Genomic DNA, 20,883 nt, shown 5'->3' with positions numbered 1-20,883 from the left:
ATAAACTGTAACTTTACCAAAACTGTAGCTCCAAGACTTTTGTCATAATAATATTTCAGTTCAGAAAATATGTATTTTAAAATATACATCCTCCAGCAGAAGTTTAATAGCTGATGTCCTCTTTTTTAATGAATTTTCTTCACCAATTTTCTGCAAAAGTCCTCATATTTTCTGCCATTCAGCCTTCAAAGCAACAACCAGTTCAGCTCTGATTTTTGGCTGGTAACATGCACCCAACAATCCAATACATCCCAGAGGTTCTTTACAGGATTCAGGTGAGGGCTCTGGGCTGGCCAATCCAACTTTTCAATACTTGTCTTCAAACCAGCCCATCACAATGCAAGTAATATGACATGGAGAATTGTCCTGCAGATAGGTATGAGCTTTCCACAATATTGTCCAGGACATTCATGGTTTTGTCCAAAACAACCAAATGTTCCTGGCCAAACCATGAAAAAAGTCCCACACCATCAATCACATTGCCTCTGACAAACTTCACTTTCAGGACAATGCAGTCTGGTAGCTTTCTCTAGGCATCTGCCACATCCAGGTAAGACTGTCAGACCATATACTATGGCTTGTCACTCCAAAGCACAGCCTTCCATTAGTCTAAGAACAATTGGCCTTATACCAAGCTAGATGGTATCTAGAAATTGTGTAACCCATACCATGCAGTATCCTGTTACTGATCTCTCTCTCTCTCTCTCTCTCTCTCTCTCTCTCTCTCTCTCTCTCTCTCTCTCTCTCTCTCTCTCTCAGTCAATTTCCATTTGCAGATCACATCACCAATCATCAACAAACTAATCACCATTACAAACTTACAATAAGAAATCTAACCATGTTCAACAAAGTCACCTGTGAAACAGCTGATATCCTCCTATTGCAATGAACATTACTATATAGAACTCTTGTGCAATTTTAATGTGTATATGATTTAAAATATATAACTGCTTTTGAAAAAAGAATTCTTACCAACTTTTCTAGCAGGATAACAACCTGCTTTAGCTTCAAGTTTAAATGGCAGTGGGCGAGGTGCATCTTCTTCTACGCATTGCTCCCAGAGACCTTGTCGAAATTTGTCAGCAGTCAGCCAATTTGAGGAAGCCAAGCAGAGAATCATTAGAAGAATGACTATTAGACCACATATGAAGGCAATCACCTAAAACAGAAAATACTCATAAGTATTAAATTAACAGTAATCGCAAATTACCTTTATCATATCATATGATATCATGGGGGGGGGAGGTGAATGTCTTCAGTAAGAATGCTGCAATAAAGAAAAACTGTACCTCCCCATCCCCCACAAATAAATATTAAACAAATCATGAACTGCTCCAAGATGACAACACTATGGAAATGAAGTTTACTGAATAGGTGTAAACTGTATTGGGAATAATATGCAGAGCACTCTAATGATATGAAGTATCTGCCATGGCCTACAATCACCAGACATGAATCCCATATTTTAGATCATCTGGAACAAAATATTTGAGACAGACCTTTACAACCAGTGAATCTGAAGGTCATTCTCACACAGGATGGAATTATATTGCCAAGAAAACCTGTGCACACTTAAGCAAATCAACATCATGCAAGATTACTGCTAAAGGGAAACCTGTACTATTAGATGTTTTTGCAAGGCAACATATTAAAGAAGGAAAACTAGAAACTTTTGTAACATCAACTTACTTATAATGAAGTCACATTATGAGAAGAAAAAAAAAAAAAAAAAAATGCAGTATGCAAGCCTGCCTTGGACTTCAGAAAATCTGGTAACACCAACTAGAACATGTGCACAGTGTAACAAATAACAGCATAATCTCAAAACTAATCATGGTGGATTTTAACCTTTTGTGCGATAAGTCGTTTTGAATCTAATTAACATATTATTGTTGTTGTTATTTGGTTTTTAGGAGTATTAGCAACTAAGGCCATACTGCTCCGGGATATGCGGTGGTCATTCCCTGACCTTTCCGCATCCTCCGTATTTCGTGGTGACGGGCTCGAACCCCGGTCTAATCAAGAAGCGTGTGCTACGCACTGCTGCCCCTTCCCACCTGGCTATGGAGGTGCCTTTTAATTAACATATAGGCATATGTTAATACTGAATATATATTAACATATATATTCAATGACTTCTTGCTCTTTAGTAGTTAATGTTGCAAAGTATACAGACCATTCTTTTTTGGAAAAGCTACCATCATAGGTATTGTGTATCTGAATATATTATGGAATTTCCTTATGCCCAACTATAATAGATAAGGACAATAACTTGATTTTCCAGCGAGAAACACTCTGCTACATTAACATAAAGAAGTTTGTTCACATCCTGAGGAGGACAGCATTTCCTGGGAAGTGGATTGAAAGAGAACCAATTTTGTGGCCCTCACAATCCTCTGATCCTTTAAATTTTACTCTCTGGTTTAGTGAAAGACCAGGTGTATGTTCCACTATGCCAGGAACCATTATGGAACAATGCATTTGGGAAGCAACTGGCCACACTAACAGGGATATGTTGTTCTCCATATGAGAGAAACTGATTACAGATGGGACATCTGCAGAGTAAACTAAAGGTGCCCACATTGAATACCTCTAATTAAAACTTGAAGATATCCTCCATTATCTGGATGTGGTTTCAATTTGTATAATGTATCCTATTCTCACAATAACATTTTAGTTTTGTAAAGGAAGTTTGTAGACCTGTATACGTATATAAAAACAACCTGTATATGTATAAAAAAACTCAAAAATACTTATTGTCACTAGACTGTAGTTTCATTTATTTTTAAAAGAAAAGGACTAACAAAATTTTAATTATATATAGACATCATGCATGGTGCCAGATCTGAATAACAATGACCCATTCTACCTAGAGTAATGACCAATTACAAATGATTTTATTTTGTGAAAATGAATTTTCACAAAAATTTAACAAAAATTTATTAAAAGTAACAAGCATTCCAACAATTACCCCCCCCCCCCCCCTTCCACTGCTAGCTTCTTTTAGTTTGTATCTGGGTTTTTCTGACAATTTAGTATATTTCTTGGGGGGGGGGGGAGTAAACAGAAAATATGTATGTAAGTTATTTTTCATGATGTTACCACACTGTAGGTAATATTTTTCTTGCTCCCTCCACATGCTTGATGGACAGAAGGTGCACAGGAAGTGCATCCTCTGACTTGTGAACTCCATGTCTCTCAAACATGCATCAAAAAATGGCTCCACACTGACTGCATCCACCACCACATTATGACAGCATATTACATGAATAAAAATAATTTTTATTTATGTAATATGTCCTTTCATTACTGACACAAACTAATTACTCAGGAATAATAAAAAAAAAAAAAAAAAGGAAAATTTTAAGTAACAGGCATTCCAACAATTACACCCTCCCCTTCCACTTCTAGCTTATTTTATTAGTAGTAGTAGCTATATGGTGCAAGGAAGCCTGAGGCTAATTATGCTGCGCCAGCCAAAAAAAAAAAAAAAAAAATCTGGGAGAGAAGCAAAGCCAGATGGTATGATATGCAAAATTCCGAATTGGAAACGTTTGTTACTATTTTACTTCTTGATTTTCATTGCTGCAAACTGAAACTGTACGCAGTTCTGAACAGTCATACACGCACATCAACGAGCAGCTTACAAGGTGTTAGTGACTTTTAATCGATCTTAGATGAATGACGTGAATAGGCAAAAGCGTGTCAGTACACATTTATAACTGTCGTGGTAATAAAATTTCGCTACTATCCTATCAAATAAAGGATCGTCAGTCATAACTGTGCGTGCTTACTTGAGAGATTAAACGCGAACTTTTAAAATATTTAAAACAACATCAACTGCGTCTATTTCATTAATCCTTACTTCAAAACTTTGGCACCTCATGCCTTTCTGTCAGACAACATGTAAAAGGTGTCATGACCAACAATTTGGCCCGTTGCCAACTTCGAGATTTGGTACTTCATAAAACAGCCGCGTGCGTGATTCCATCAGACAATCAAATCTGGTTTGCACACACCTCGTTGACTGTACAGTGCACTGACTGAAAGGCAATATGCTGAAAACAAATTGAAGCGACACAGAAAGCTTGTTACGTTATCGTTGTTAGTCCCCCAACATCTTCCCATTGCTAGCCACGGGATAATGACATCGCTGTTACTTAATGACAACGGAAATGAAAGTAACAGTAAATTGCTAGCTATGCAATATGGTAGCAAACGAGTTCTCAACAAGTTTGTTGATTGAGATAAGTTTTCACCAGAGAATTTATATACACTTTCAATACTTTTCGAACGGTGGGATGGGGGTGATGAGCACAATTCGGGATTGCTACTGGTAAATGGCAATTTAACCCAACAGTCATCTACTTTTTTCTTGAAGCACCGAATTCATTTCAAAGGTTTCGATGAAAATAGCTTTCATCCATGCAAAGGCAATCTATCATTCAACGCGTTACCAAGAATACCCATTTCAAACAAATAAAAGATGGAAAAAAACTATGGCCACCTGTTTTAATCATACGAAGTACTTTATTTATTTAGATGGTCCCAGCCAATCTATGGCAACCCCGCCGTCATTTACAGATAATTTAGCAATACAGTACTCCAATATACACCCTCTCCTGTTCGCCCTACTACGGGGAGGGAAAGACTAGTGCCACGAACAAAACAAATACAAATGAAAAAACTGAAAATATCATATTACACACAAATATAATTAAATATTAGACAAGTCCAAACTCCGGTTTCAGCTTATCGCAAAGAGCTACATCTGCTCAGAGTCTATCGGTACCAGAACCTGCGTTTAGGAAAGCCAGCACAAGGAGCTGGAGTTACAATGGATAGAGAAACACCATAAAGAGCTGTGTCTGAACATCACAAAGAGATGCTGTGGCAATTTCTTAGTGTTGACAGCACCATGAACTACCAAAGAATGTCCAAGGTTGGCTGGGGAATAAAAGGTAAGGCGCTGAACTTACTATATGAACGTATATTTATCTGGTGCACCAATTTGGTTTGAGCACGCAAGTCGAAAAGTATTTGCTAGGAAGTTGTTTAATTGGATCTGGGGGTCGTCTTCGACTACAAACTATCTTTCAACGATCACATAAACCTCATACAGTCGAGGCTGAATTCACTACGCTGGGTCGCCAAACAACAGCTGCTCCACACCACCGACCCACAACTGGTAAAAAGATACATCGTGTCAATCCTTTACCCGACAATACTGTATGCTTCAGAGATATGGGCATCGGCCGCCGAATCCAACATTAAAAGAATATTCTCTGCCGAATTCTGGCTTCTAAAATGGGCCAACAGCAAACTCCACCTTCCCCCAGCTCTCGAATCAACGCAGTTAGCAGAAGCTCTTCACCTACGCAGGCTCCGGTCCTACATCGGAGAAAGAAGGCTGCTGTTCACCATCAAGATGGCCACCGGTAAAATTACAGAGCGGAACTTCTGGGATCACTGCTCTTGGCGCATTCCTCCCCCTTATCTCCGGTCTTCAGCACAGCTGCTAGCAAACCGTAACCGGCTAGTACTAACCGACAGATTCCTGCCAAAGCAAATGCTGCCCTCACTGCAAGCCATCGACGGGGACCTCCAAGAAGTGGTCAATAATAAAAAATACAGGAAGGGTATCCTCGTCGAACTGAAAATGTAAAACTGTGCTTTGTTAATAATCTGATTTATCTTTTTTTCTCATGTGTATCTCTTTTGTAAATATGTTTTGTTAACCCCTGGCACCACCATGCCGTGACGGGACTAATTGTATGTCTATCATTGCTGCAATTAAAGATTCTATTCTATTCTATAATTCAAAGAGTAATGCTACTTAATATGTGAATGGAAATCAAGACTGTACTGCAATGTGTCAAAAAAATTTCTCATCAATACGCAACATACATATTTTTCCTTAATTTACATTAAAGAATCTATTCCTTAACAAAGCCGTAAAAAAATTATAAATTATCTGACCATCTAAGGAGTTACAATTACTCCACAAGTAGGGGGGCCGAATAGAAAGAGGCCCAGCTTGTTTGTCAAAGGATACTAAACGCGACCCTCCCCCCAATGTCTTTAGTATTTGAACAATTTAATGTTTTATTCAATTATATTTTTCAATGAATAGTCTTCGTAGGATAATGAGCAATTCAATTAAACCTGATCATCGGGGCGAGGCGAAGAGAGGAAATGCAAAAATAAATCTTGCCTGAAAAGCTGGAGTACATACCTAAAATATACGATCACAAGTTCTATTTATTTGATAGAAAAGTACATGCTTAGTTGTAACCCGCCTCCACTAATGGCACGGACGGGCACCGGGAATCAGTTTTCTGGGAGTCGCTGCAGTTTGTTTGTTTGTTTGTTATTTGGTTTTTAGGAGCATTAGCAACTAAGGCCATATTGCTCCGGGATATGCGGTGGTCATTCCCTGACCTTTCCGCATCCTCCGTATTTGGTGGTCACGGGCTCGAACCCCGGTCTAATCAAGAAGCGTGTGCTACGCACTGCTGCTCCTTCTCACCTGACTACGGAGGCGCCGGTCGCTGCAGTAAAGTGGATAGAAACAGCAAACACTGCACCACTTATTCGTGACCATTTTAGAGTTATCACAGTGCCACGACGGTGTAGAACTAACGCTCTGGTGCCACTCTACATAAGATACGTTACCTTTCCCAAGAGGAGCAATATTCCTTGCACTGTACAGTCTTGTACTTGAATTTACGTTTTTGTTCACAGTGAAGGAGACCAATACACTATTCTCCAACACGTATATGTCCTCAGCAATTCTAGGGGATATAAGGGTGTAAAATGAAAGCTCTAGATATGTAGATTTGCAGAATCTTTATGGTCGTAGCTAAAAAGTGGCTTATAAAACACGACACCAGCCCCACCTCGAAACAGTTCAAACTACAGATGGGCATTATCGAAAGAAAATCCACAAACCGATATAATTTATTTTATTCTGAACTTTGTTTTCGATTATGCCCATCATTAGTTTCAAAATCATAACAAATTAATACCGACATCCATTTTTGACTCTTGCCGATAAGTTTGCAGGTATTCACTTTGTCAGGTTACCTCTCCCACCTTGCAAAAAATCAAACGTCAGCGCCTATCGTTACGAGCTCATATTACGATCTCATCAATCACTGTATGATTGATGATAGTCACTTTCACAATGAGTTACCTCGGTACTGTACCTCAGAATATGGGTTAGGATCATTTATTTTTAGAGGCTCTAAAATAAAGTCGCCGGGGCTCAGGACAAACAGTAATTGAGTTGTTCAGGGGCCTTGAGGCCCCTGGGTAAATGCACCTCGGTAAACCCAGACTTGTAGGCAACTGCTCGAAAAATCGTTACGTAACAATGGAAAGCGGGTTACAAAAAAAAAAAAAAAAAAGGCCCATAAGTTTTATCAAGTCATAAAATAACGAGGGGAGGAGTGCAGAATTATGTATACCCTGGTTTATACATTTTGTTGTTACAATATTTAAAGTAAACATCAACCACTTCATTTAATGCTTATGGATAGTACAAAATGAAATTCACAAACACACCCACACAAACTTCGCGTGCACACCCACACTTCATATGTTCTTTGGAAAGTATGAACTGTGTGTGTGTGTGTGCGTGTGGACGTATTTGCACTACGCGACGTTGCAGGACGAACACGTACAGTACTTGTTTCTTTTGTATCTTTCAGCGCTTCCTTTGGCGTGCGAATTAAACATCGATCATGCGCGAAGTTCTTCCTACTCAACTACATTCGAAAAGATCGCCGTTCTATGAGAGACAAAACACGTGATTCATGCACACATGACAGTCTCGAACGGTATACATAGCATTTTTCCCTTATTCTTAAACACTGGATTTGAATGTCTTTTTAACTTCCTTTAACACGGAGACGAATTTATAAGGAAATTTGACTTAAAAATCCATCCATTAATGTTATTTAATAAGCAATCGCCAATAAATATCTAACGAAACACGACAGATATACAAGCCGTCTACTTCACATAAACATCACACAGAAAAAAAAAGTAGCCGCTTTTCAAAAGTAAATATGGTAACCAAATTTTCCGTTCTCCTCAAAGGAGGGGAGAAAGAAAAAAAAAAAGAATATATATTTCAAATTCTAATAAAAGATATTGTAAATTAACATTTCTAATATACTTTTCATATCTTTCCATTAATTTTATTCATTATGAATTTCTTACCAATTCTCACTAATTCAGTTCGTTGACTGTTACTTTAAATGAACAAAATTCAAACTCAGAAATTATTTAAAGGCGGATTTTCATTTCACTTCGGTACAAACGCAAATATAATTTAAATAAAATACAAGGAATTCAATGGAACTGCACTAATAATTAATTGTAAGACTAATTTCTTAAAATACAGGACGAATTTCCTAAATGGATGATAAATTGTTGGGGTAGCCTTAATTTTAGTCCCAATCATAGTTGCAAGAATCGCTATAAAAATAAATCTACAGCCCTTTTATCAGAAGCATGGAGATTTATATGCAGCAATCGATGCAAAAATATGTAAATCGAAGCAATAGCAAATCCAATCTGTTTTTTCAGGATTGGTAGGGTGACATAACACTAGTGGTCAAAGAAAGTGCATCACCCCTTAAAATTATAATCGTTGTCCGAATAATGTAAGTATATGGCAATATTTCTTAGACTGCATCAGATAATACTGACACGCGTAGGCGATGACGTAATATTGCATCAGCTGTTACTTTCAGCTATATAAACAGGCTCTGCAAGAGTTGCAGTCATTCCTTGCTTGTGTCAGGATGGCGACTTACGTGCAGTTGACGCCACGAAGAAAGAGTGCTATTGTTGCTTTATGTGAGGAAGGATGTTCCTTCCCGCCATATTGCTATAGAGTGTATTGTAACAGTTGACAGTGAGTAGATTTCTTTCCAAATCTCAAGAATACTGGTTCTGCTGACGCAAACCAGTCTCTACTCCAAAACAGGACTGCGTTTTGAAGCGCTTGTGCCTTAAAAACCGTAAAGCTCCTTCGACTGAGCTGACAAGAGAATGGGAAGAACATTACAGGAGTGATAGCAAGTGCAGTAACAGTCAGAAGATGCCTCTTCAAAAATGGACTTGTAGCCCGTCGTCCTAAGAAGACTCTCCTCACACAAAAAATAAAAAAGGCCGCCCGATTAATTTGGTGTAAGCAGCATGTCAAATGAACCACCGAGCAGTGGAAGTCAGTTATTTTATCGGATGAGAAGAAATTCAACCTGCATGGCTCTGATGGGAGACAAACGATTTGCCGTAGTCGTGGTGAAGAATACCAATCCAGACTGGTTTCTACAGTGAAATTCCCTACCAGCCAAATGATATGGGGGTGCATTTCGTATCGCGGAGTAGGTCACCTGCAGTTTATAAAAGGTTCCGTAAATGCCAATGGATACCTGGCTACATTGGAAGGCAAATTGCTGCCAACCATTAGAGACCATTTCAACCTGCCAAGTAATTGCATCTTTCAGGACGACTCTGCTCCTTGTCATTGGGTGAAAAGCGTAGGTAGGCACTTCTGTAGTTATTTTAGCTTCATTTCTGCATTAAAGGTTCGACAGTAATGTGTTTACGTTTGTTACAGGTGAAACAGCCCGGACCTGAATCCTATACAGAACTGTTGACATTGTGTGGAATCTGCAGTTTCCAGAAAGAAACCAGAGACCCTTCGTGAACTTCAGGAAGCCATAAATCGTGTTTGGAACCAAGAAAAGTTGATTATCTTCAGAAATAATTGATCTTGTCAATGCCTCGACGGTGTACTGCTGTCATCAGGGCCAGAGGCGGTTCAACTAAATATTAGTTTGCACCTGGTGAACTTTTTATTTTGTTTTCCATTTAAAATGATAAACTGAAGCAAACTGAGGGCTTCTGATAACATTTCACCATAACTGTCGTGTTTACCAAAACTGTTGTATAAAGGTTGCAAATGCTGATTTTGGAATATTTTGAGAGCAACTGTCAAATATTACTTAGCTTTGCTTTAACTATTAATAAATATCTTTTGTTTATATATCTATTTGTGATGCTAGTCATTAACGTAACATACCACCGCGAAAAAAGGTTAGAAATATGAAATTCCTAGGGGGATGCACTTTTTTGAACACCAGTGTGTGTGTGTGTGTGTGTGTGTGTGTATACACTGTGGCGGATTCAGGGTAGGGGAACCGAGGCACGTCCCCCCCCCTGTCGTTTAAACTCCCTTTAGCTACAATTTTTTTTTTTTTTTTTTTTTTAACATAGGATTTTATCAATTTTTTCAGTTCTGTTTCAGCTATTTTAAACTCACTATAGTTGGCAACACTGATGCTAAAGTGATCGCCATTCTAGTGCACAAAATATGGTGTGCCCCTGTTTTTAGGGTAGGGTATATATATATACCTTCATATATATATAATGAATATAGCAAATAAATTAACAATTATTATAGCAAGATAAACAATTATTATAGCAAATTATACAATAAAAAGAACTGAAAACTGAAAGGAGGAGAAGAACTGATTAATGCCATCAATGAATGTCTAGATAGAACATTACATCAGTCTTATTATGTTTGAGCAGTTATTAAACATGCAATTTATTAAAGGCAAGTATATATAAGCTGGTGGCAACTAAACGCTATAATAGTTATAACTAGTCCATGGTTCTAACTGGGTAAAGATACGCATAAATAATGGAAATAACAATTATTGAAAAAACAAAATAATCAATAAAGCATAAAAGTAGAAAATAATAACTAACTACATATGTCATGCCAATTATAGGAAAAAGGTGACACATTGAAAGGGACTTTATCAAGGGCTAACCCCTTCAATGTGTCCTCCTACAATTAGCGAGCTATCAGTTTCTGATATCATCTGCCTGTTAGTCCATGCCGAATGGTAATAAAAAGATAAAATAAACTCAATTCATATATATAGCAAGAGCGGCAGTGCGTAGCACACGCTTCTTGATTAGACCGGGGTTCGAGCCCTTTACCACCAAATATGGAGGTTGCGGAAAGGTCAGGGAATGGCTACCGCATATCCCCGGAGCAATATGGCCTTAGTTGCTAATGCTCCTAAAAACCAAATAACAAACAACAACAACAAACGTTTGGTTTTTAGGAGCATTAGCAACTAAGGCCATATTGCTCCGGGGATATGCGGTGGTCATTCCCTGACCTTTCCGCATCCTCCATATTTGGTGGTAAAGGGCTCGAACCCCGGTCTAATCAAGAAGAGTGTGCTACGCATTGCTGCTCCTTCCCACCTGGCTACGGAGGCTCCTAAAAACCAAATGACAACTATATATATATATATTTTTTTTTTAACCTTTATGTGGTAAAAAAAAAATTTTGTTTACGATTTCAATTTCTTCTAATACCATTGGAGTTCACATGTTGCGACCAACAGGACATTTCCCAAACTGTTTGTTTGTTTGTTTGTTTTTTAGGAGCATTAGCAACTAAGGCCATATTGCTCCGGGATATGCAGTGGTCATTCCCTGACCTTTCCGCATCCTCCGTATTTGGTGATGACAGGCTCGAACCCCGGTCTAATCAAGAAGCGTGTGCTACTCACTGCTGCTCCTTCCCACCTGGCTACGGAGGCGCCATTTCCCAAACGAAATGTCCTGTTCATCACAGTCCCATACCAAATGGATATAACTGCACTGTAATGCGTATCTTCAAGGTTTGACGGGGGGGGGGAATGCAGAGGAAAAAAAAGATGCATTTGACGTCCTTTCACGAATATAGTTTAGTCATCACCAACGTACTCGTATTATTAAGTAATCTGGTTGGTTGAGGGGATCCTCACTATGACCACGCATTGACTGTTTTGGTTATAATGCACCACTTCATATGGTACTAAATATGATATTTATCACGTAATGCGTCTGTACAAATGTGTGTTCACAGGCAGGTTTGCCTGTCTTACGGACTATAAAAAAATAAATAACCTCAGAATAACTTAACACCACTCCCTCCTGGCTTGTACAGTACAAAACAAAGAAACCCTTAAGAATTCTAGCGATCTTCGACGGACAAATGTGAAGCTCCACTGGTTCCTTACCTCCAACTCCAAAGAATGTCAGGAACTTGTTAATTCTATAGAAATTTCAAAGAACACCTACCTACCTTTATATACGTTATTTGATCTCCCTCAACGTATACAAGGTGAACAGATGCAAGAAGTTTAAAATATGTTTGTTACGCTGAACATAAATTACAACAGTTTTGGTAAGTCATTTTTCTCTTCAGATTTATTCAAAACGAGATTCTGGTTAAATTATGCGGATAGCTTCAGAAGCTTACAGAAACAGAAGCACAAGAAAAATAAAATAAAATAAAAACTTCATGCTTCCGTCCGCAATAACTTTCTAAAATCGTAATAATTATAAAATGTAACAGAATATCCGTGCGGTCGGTTCACCTTGTCTGCTTAATAATGGCAGCTGGATTTCGTTGCCTTTACGAGAGATTGGGCATAACATAGATACACAAACAGAAGAAAGTGAGTTTCTTTATTTTAAAAGAGGGACCACGCTCTGTAGTAGATGGTAGGCTAATGCTCCCGACTAATTACTTAAAAGCAAGCCAACCACTAAGCCAAACCAGACAATTTTTAATATTCGATATTTTTAATAAACAGAGCTTTCTTTCTTTCTTTTTTTTTTTTTTTTTTTGTAATTAAGCATTTTACAATAGCAAAAACTATTTGGCTTTTCTTAATTTAACAGCACAAGGGACTGGGACAAAACTCATTTCATGTGCAGGACTAACTTTAATTATAGTCGGAAATGTTAAAACCTCTGGCCAACTACAGAGAAGAATTTCTATCAGCTGTAAATACTGCACTCATTTTTAAAGGGGAGGGGGGGAGAATGTTGAGAAAGCGGATTAACCGAGGAAGTATTAGAACATTTTGGACTCAGAGGGTCCACATGGACTGGAGATGTGTAAATGTATCCCCAATTAACAAAGGGGGATCAAAAGGTGACACAAGCAATTACAGACCAGTTAGTTTAACTTCTGTTCCGGGTAAAATAATGGATCACTGGTTAAAGATACATTGCAGGATCATCTAGACAAGACTGCAGCAATAATTCAGACACAGCATGGGTTTGTTAAGGGAAAGTCTTGTCTGACAAATCTGATTTGATATTATGATGTGGTTACAAAGCAACTGGATGCAAAAAATAATTCTGATATCATATACTTGGATTTCAGGAAAGCTTTTGACACTGTTGCGCATGGGAGACTACTTTACAAATTGGAGCAGAATGGTATTAAGGGTAAGTTGCCACAATGGATAAAAGGATGGTTGAGTGGGAGAAGAAGGGTGGTAATCAATGGGCGCTGCTCTTCGTGCACTAATGTTATTAGTGGAGTCCCACAGGGTTCGGTGTTCGGTCCACTGTTGTTTTTTATATTTATCAATGATATTGATGAAGGTATATCAGGCTTAATGTCGAAGTTTGCAGATGATACAAAGGTTGGCAGGGTTGTTAATGACAGTAATGGCAGTGTGCTACTGCAACGGGGTCTAGAAAATTTGGACAGATGGGCTGAGAAATGGCAACTGAAGTTTAACCTTGACACATGAAAAGTACTGCATATGGGTAGAAGTAACCCCAGAAAAACGTACCGTGTGGTACTACACTTAGGGTGGTAGAAAATGAAAAGGACCTGGGAGTAACTGTGCAGTAAGATATCAAGTTTTCTGAGCAATGCAGACAGGCTGCCAGGTCAGATCATGGGGTTTTGTCAATGATATATATAGGAATTTTGCTAGCAGGGAAAAGGAGGTGATTGTCCCTCTGTATAAGGCAATGGTCAGGCCATGCCTTGAGTACTGTGTACAGGTCTGGAGGCTTCATTTTAGGAAGGATGTAAATTTGCTTGAGCGTGTACAGAGAAGGGCAACAAGATTGGTGAGGGGAATGAAGGGATCCTCTTACCAAGAGAGGCCTAAGTTCTGCAAATTGCAGCGGCTGGAGACTAAGCACCTGCGACGTGATCTGATTGAGGTGTATAAGGCCTTGAATGGGTTGAGCACGCTGAATTCTGATGGGATACTTCCACTTGTTCAGATTACGAACCTTAGAGGAATAAATTCAAATTGAGGAAAGACAGCTGTATAATAGATGTGCAGAAATTTGCCGTTAGCCAGCAGGTGGTTAATTGCTGGAACAAACTTCCATCTGTCGTTGTGGAAATTGATAGGTTAAATAAATTTAAGGAAAAACTGCAGAAACATTTAGAGGGACTGGTTGTGTGAATTTTTTTTTTTTTTTTTTTTTTTTTAATGGCTAATGCTACATACGCTTGTTTTCTTGCATCACATGCCACGGTTACTATTAATAACAAATTAGGAACCTTTTACTAAATATACGTCAAGCTAATTTGTTCTAATATACGAACTGCGTAGAGTATTTTACCTTATTGACTCGCGTTCCCTACAATCGGTCTTAGGCGAGGGTTGCATGATTTTTTCCCTCCCGGAAACTCAATTTTTTTGTGAGGCAAACATGCAAAATGGACTCCAGAACACAAGCAATTTACAGGCATAATATAGTGTCCATAAATTACTGACCACATTACAATCGATTATTAAGCGCAAACTAGAGCTGATACACTAGTAACGTTTATGTTATTTGAAATAACCGCTCAAAGAGTTTCATATATAGTACTATGGTGTAGTTGTTGCTAGTGTTGATGACAGTTGCGCCTCACAATAACCATTAAAATGGCGACGGTACAGCAGAAAGCGATGTGAGTATTGTGGCTTTGCCTAGTTTAAATCTGTGGTTACAGTGCAAGGCGGTACCATCAAGAATATGGAGGTGAGGTACCTTTAGGCAAGTCTATTAAGCGATGGGTAGAACAGTTTAAGGGAACTGGCATTACCGTGCATAAGAAGGGTAACGGTCGAGCTGCGGTGTCAGGGACGTTGTGTTCGTGGTCCTTTCGTTCAGACTACCGTAAACAGTAACAAATTATTTGGATATGCTAGAGCATTTAGCGATTCCGCGGATGGCGCTCTCCTCAATTGGGCTTTGATTGTAAGACAATATCTCAGTGAGCATTTTCTAGGCCGATGGATTGGAGGAACAATTCCCTGGATACCGCATCCACCGGATACAAGAGTAATTCTCTCGCAGACTGACCTAGGAAATGGCATCTTGGGCCAACCTGAAGGATCAATTCTTGAAACCGTGGGACGCGATATTTGCTCGGAAGACTGCGAAAACTCTGAAGGGGTTTCCGCTAGACAAAGGAGCAATCATAGCACGAATGAAAGGCAGGAGGGGAATCGTAAACAATATGTCTCGCGTACGGAATTAAAGGACATCCTTGCAGACTGCATCAGAACCTTTTCGATGCAGGCTGCGGAATACGCTGAAAACCTCGCAAGCAATTTCATCCCTGTACATAAAATGCTACAGGAACTGCAGGAAGAGAATTTTCTTCTCAAGGAACAAAACAGTAGACTACTGCACACCCTTAAACGACTGGAGGAAAAGCTAGGATACTTTGAATCCGTCCTCGTTGCACAAGGTGGCTCAGCGGCCCCCGTAACCGACGAATCGTGCTATGCGAGGCAGAGCTACCCAAAGAAAAGTAGAAGTGATATGCATCGATTGCACATGAGGATAGAAAGCATTGAAAATCACAAATAGAAGACAAGAAACGAATGGAATTCGGGGGAAAACATTATTATTAGATATATGGTGCAAGGAAGCCTGAGGCTTATGCTGCACCAGCCAAAAAAATTCCCGAGTTACCCTGAGAGAGAGAGAGAAGGAAATCACCAAAGAAGAATGATGATATCCAGCTCAGGACCCTGGGTGTGCCAAGCCCATACTCACCAGATGTGAGCTCCTGGGGATAAATATCAAAAAGAATAAAAAAATCTACAAGACAGCCAAATAATAAGCGAATTTCAAGCTCAGACGCGAACTGTCTGTTTGCGGCAGGACCTCGCAAGCAACAGCACCAAACCCAGTGAAACTTTAGGGACAGCACAAGGAAATGACTTCACACATTCCACTAGGAAAAGTAGAAACAAAAAAAAAAAAAAAAAAAAAAAAAGTCTCAGAAATATTAGGACAACAGGAATCCACAGAAATGATTGGCACATGCATGTGTTCCGAGAGTATGAGCACCAGAGTTATCTCTTGCCCCTCGGGTCATGTTCCTGCAAACCCACTCACCTATGCGAACATCGTCAAGCTACCTAAAAAACAACGTTTTTGAGGGGTAGAAAAACCCGCCAATCCCAAAATTTCATTCCGCTCTCGCCTAGGATGTAAGCCAGTTTATAGAGAAGGTATTAACGTGTCTTAATGTAACACACCTGAAACAAACGGTTTTCTGAAATCTACACCATTATACTTCCGTTGCAACCAGAGAGCAAACTTTTGTATCAAGGCTGGAGCCCACAACACAGCCCAGAAACATTAAAGCCATGTGTGAGGGCGAACGTAGGATAACTGTGGAAGTATAGCAAGTGAAAACACGACACCCAGCTTACTCCTCCTTTATAATCTCTTGTCCACCAGATAAAGCAACTCGCCTACAAGACGTAAGCGCCTAGCCATTTGATACCTTAGTCAAGCCTTACAGAGATAGATGGGTCAGATCACTGGTTAAAAATGATGCAAGGAATCGGGCTCAATAGCAATCAAAAAAACTCCCCCAGCTGGGGATGCAGAACATCACACCCGCTTGTTTGCACAAAACGTGAGGAGCATCTCAAATAAGCTCCACGCCTTACAAACGATGATGATGCACGAAGACCTGGATTTCATTTGCTTAATCAAAAACTGGTTGGGAAATGGAAAACAGTTAGATCGGCTAACTGCGGCAGCAAACTACAAATGTGTAAGAACCGGAAGAACAGATAGACGAGGAGGATGAGTTATAATTTGCTATCAAAATAAATACCAGTCTATAAGAGAACGAACAAGCAATTCAAATAATTTTGAAGGGATTTGCGTTACCTTTTCAAAAGAGTACGTGAAAATACAGTTATGCAACATATACCTCCCACCTGAGCACACAAAAGAGACAAGAAATGAACTCTATGCGTGGCTTGCTGCAAATTTAAATCCATCAGTCGACACAATAATAGCGGGAGATTTTAATATGCCTCTTCCAAAACACAGGGAGGCCAAGAAAGAGCTGGATGCTACATTAGGCGCATTGCACTTAACGCAGCTTCCGACACCAGTGACAAGGGGAATGTAGCAACTTGACCTGTTGTACCATAGTTCCTTAGACATTAGGCTAACGCAAAACTTCATAAAATTTAAGTCGGACCACAATCCCATTGCAGTAGAACTGAAGATCCATAAATATATGCAGAGTAAGCACACGAATTGGGCAAAGCAAAGTAAGTATCTTTTCTCCGTGAAGTATATTAATGCAGAAGTCATTCTCAATCATCTAACTAGTTACAACTGGAATGACCTGCAAGAAAAGCCGGTAGACGAAGCTTTAGAAACGATCACTAAAAAGCTATACCAAACAGCATTGGAAGGAGCAGCAAAAGAAATCAAAATATCTGAGAGAACAAAGAATGGTTCAACCCACAACTGAAAGCAAGTTTCCTCAGGAAGCAAAAACTCTATAGAAAATGGTAAAGAACGGGTCATCCCGCCGATCACGTTCGTTATAAGGAGAGAGCATATTTCATCAAATCAAAAAGACAGGCACACTGCAATGTTGTTCATAACAAATTAAAACAAGCAAAAAGAATTACTAATAATAGAAAGAGCACAGAGAATATGACCGAATGCATTTTCAAGGAATGGGCTAATAACACTTTTGGTAACCATCCTAGACTGAATCAAATTGAGACCACTGATAATAGGAACAAAATTTTGGACCTCCTGAAAGATTTAAACAAGCGAAACTATTCGACACGAGAGGAACCAACAAGACCTCCCTTGAGTGAAATACAAATCACGAAAGAGAGCGTAATGAAAGCAATCAACGATCTGCCCAATAAGGCAACTGTTGGACCAGATAAATTTCCAATGTTCATCCTTAAAATAAGTAGCCCATTTATAACAGATCTATTACTACACGTCTATCAGGAAATCATCAAATTACGAGCGTTCCCGCAAGCTTGTAAAAATTACACTGTAATCCCAATACCAAAGATTAAACATCCAAAATTGGCTAAGGATTACAGACCAATTTCTGTTAGTTGCACCCTACAGAAGGCATTTGAAAAAGCACTGCTTCCTACCATCAACCAACACTGCTTCAGCCATAGACCACCACATTTGCACTCAGTCATTTCAGGGAGATCAACAATAACAAACTGACTGGAAACCCTTTTTCGTGTGCAGAAAGCACTAAATGAGAAAAAACAAAAAAAAAAAAAAAAAAAATTGATATTATTTATTTATTTTATTATTTATTTATTTTTTTTTTTTTGATATCTCTGCGGTCTACGACAACATCAATTCCAGCCCTCATTGGGATTTTAAGGAATCATTTTAATATAAGAAGAAATCTGTTAAACATAATAAGCAGCCTGCTAGAACATGTATGTATGTATTTCACTGTCAAAGGGTGGCACCCGGACATACATCCATCTCCACCAATTTAGCATATAATACCATGTTCTCATAATGGCCTGTAAGTGTAAGTGTGTGTACACGTGTATGTAATGTGCTGTAAGGTGAAACAGGTTACTCTGCCACCGGGTGATAGTCCATTGGGCAATTACCACCTGGTGCCCATCCCTGTCACGAGGAGTTAAACCTGGGTCTACTAACTCTGGCGGTGCATATTGCACCTGGATCCCGCACCCACCAGTAAATGTGCAAGAGTGGTGGGTGCCAGCAGTTCCGTTCCTGGGGTGCCCACACCCAAAGAAGGCTACTTCTCGTGCAGTTGGAGGGTGTCGACGCTCCGGCTAATCTTGAAGAATCCCACGAAGAGGCAGGACCTTCCAGGGTCCTATCGCCCGATAGCGCTCCTGACAGTTCTCAGCAAGCTTCTTGAACGTCTCCTGTGAAACAGGATAGAGAAGCACTATAGAAACGCAAGCCTAGAGTCACCCAAACAATTTGGATTTCGAAAAGGATACTCCACCACCGATGCCCTACGCAGCATCATCAACGCTGCAACAGAAACAGACCGCAAATACTTTCTTGCCAACGCGGTTGACTTTGCCGGGGCGTTTGACACCCTCTGGTGGCCAAGCGTCCTCAGCAGGCTCCGTGAGGCCAAACTCCCAAGTAATCTATACAATTGCATCAGCAGTTACCTGTGCGACAGGTCAGTAAAAGTCACTGCTCCTTACTGTACAATAACCAGACGCATCTACAGAGGATGCCCACAGGGCTCCGTCTTGGGCCCACTGCTCTGGAACGTGGTCCTGGACGGATTCCTCAACCTCGGAAATGCAACCTCCCAGGCGTATGCGGATGACCTTGTCCTGACACTGGCAGAAAACTCCAGGGCACAGCTGGAAAACACAGCAAACCGGGCGCTCGCTATTCTACAACAATGGGCTGACGAAAATAACCTGAAGATATCATCCACTAAGACAAGCTCCATCCTACTTCGGGGAACCCTGGACACTAGGAGACCCCCCCCCCCCAAATAAAAGTACAAGAAACCACCGTCAAGCTGACCACAGAAATGAAATTTCTTGGGGTTGTCCTCGATAGAAACCTATCCTTCACTCCCCACCTTAACTATCTCAGAAATAAAATCAGAAATTACTCGTCACTATTTGCGAGAATCACCCGCAAGGACTGGGGCATAAAGAAGAAAACCCTTGCTCTTTTTCACAAAACTGTGTTCCTGCCAGTCATCCTCTATGCCTCGGGTGTCTGATACAAGAAAGCAACCACTGCAACTAATAAAAGAAAACTAGAAACCATACAGAGGTACATCTTGCTGACTATCTCACGAGCTTGCAACACAGTGAGTACACACGCGCTTCAGGTGCTCACGGGTGCCCTCCCCTTGGACCTGGAAGTGATACGCAGTGGACTCCTCTACAGCCTTTCCAGAGGCATACCGGATACTTGCCTAAATTTCACATTAAACTTAGCCAGCGAACCGAAAATAGAGAAAAGAAGACTAACTGTACATCTCCAACAAACCTGGCAAACACAGTGGCAAAACTCAACAAAAGGGCAAATAACGCGAAAATTCCTCCCAACTGTCTCGGCCGTATACCCAAAATACCCAAGCTGGCTCTCCCCAGGATTGCTGGCCACGTACCTCCTAACTGGCCACGGCGCTATCAGATTCAAACTAATGACCTTTGCACTGAGCAACACTGCCCTCTGCCATTGTGGCTTAGTGGAAACGTGGGAGCATTTAATGTATCACTGCAGCTTTATGAAGACCTCCGATGCCGACTAATTACAGAATTACATTATGTACCAGATAATCAAGAGGAAAGCTTACTGGAGGAGGAGCACAGCTACAAAGCACTGGCAAACTTTGCACAAGATCTTTTTGACAGAAGGAGTACTCTTCCACCCCCACGGCCACAATAGCGATTCTCAGGCCCCCAATATATGACTTTGCAAACAACAACCATATAAGGTGCACGGACAGTCACCATCAAGACAATCCACAAAGGGATTGCATCCCAGGAAGAAACAGCAAAAAAAAAAAAAAAAAAAACACCAGGACTCGACAAACTCGGATCCAACAAATGGACGAGGATCCAATAACTAATGACCATGACTCCAGACAGATCAGAGACATAAGTAACCACATAAGGTGCACGGACTAAATACACACAACTACGGACCTGACTGCGGCACCTGTCCTGCTGCCAAGTGACCACAGACAGGAACCTACACACG

At 40.1% G+C, this 20,883-nt stretch overlaps 1 protein-coding gene across 2 annotated transcripts in view; it reads right to left on the bottom strand.

The window, feature by feature from the left end:
* LOC150076083 (transmembrane protein 47) overlaps positions 1–20,883 on the bottom strand; it is a 258,710-nt gene that overhangs the window by 10,223 nt on the left and 227,604 nt on the right. For both annotated transcript variants that reach the window (XM_090387032.1, XM_090387031.1), the window contains one exon: positions 973–1,159. In XM_090387032.1, coding sequence (XP_090243158.1) covers positions 973–1,159 — 187 coding nt within the window. The remainder of the gene's footprint in view (positions 1–972; positions 1,160–20,883) is intronic.

Source organism: Mastigoproctus giganteus, chromosome 13 (assembly GCF_048544385.1).
Source record: "Mastigoproctus giganteus isolate SK-2022 chromosome 13, ASM4854438v1, whole genome shotgun sequence".
Lineage (NCBI taxonomy): Eukaryota > Metazoa > Arthropoda > Arachnida > Uropygi > Thelyphonidae > Mastigoproctus > Mastigoproctus giganteus.
The sequence above is the reverse complement of the archived record's forward strand: the minus strand, read 5'-3'. Positions and strand labels throughout refer to the sequence as shown.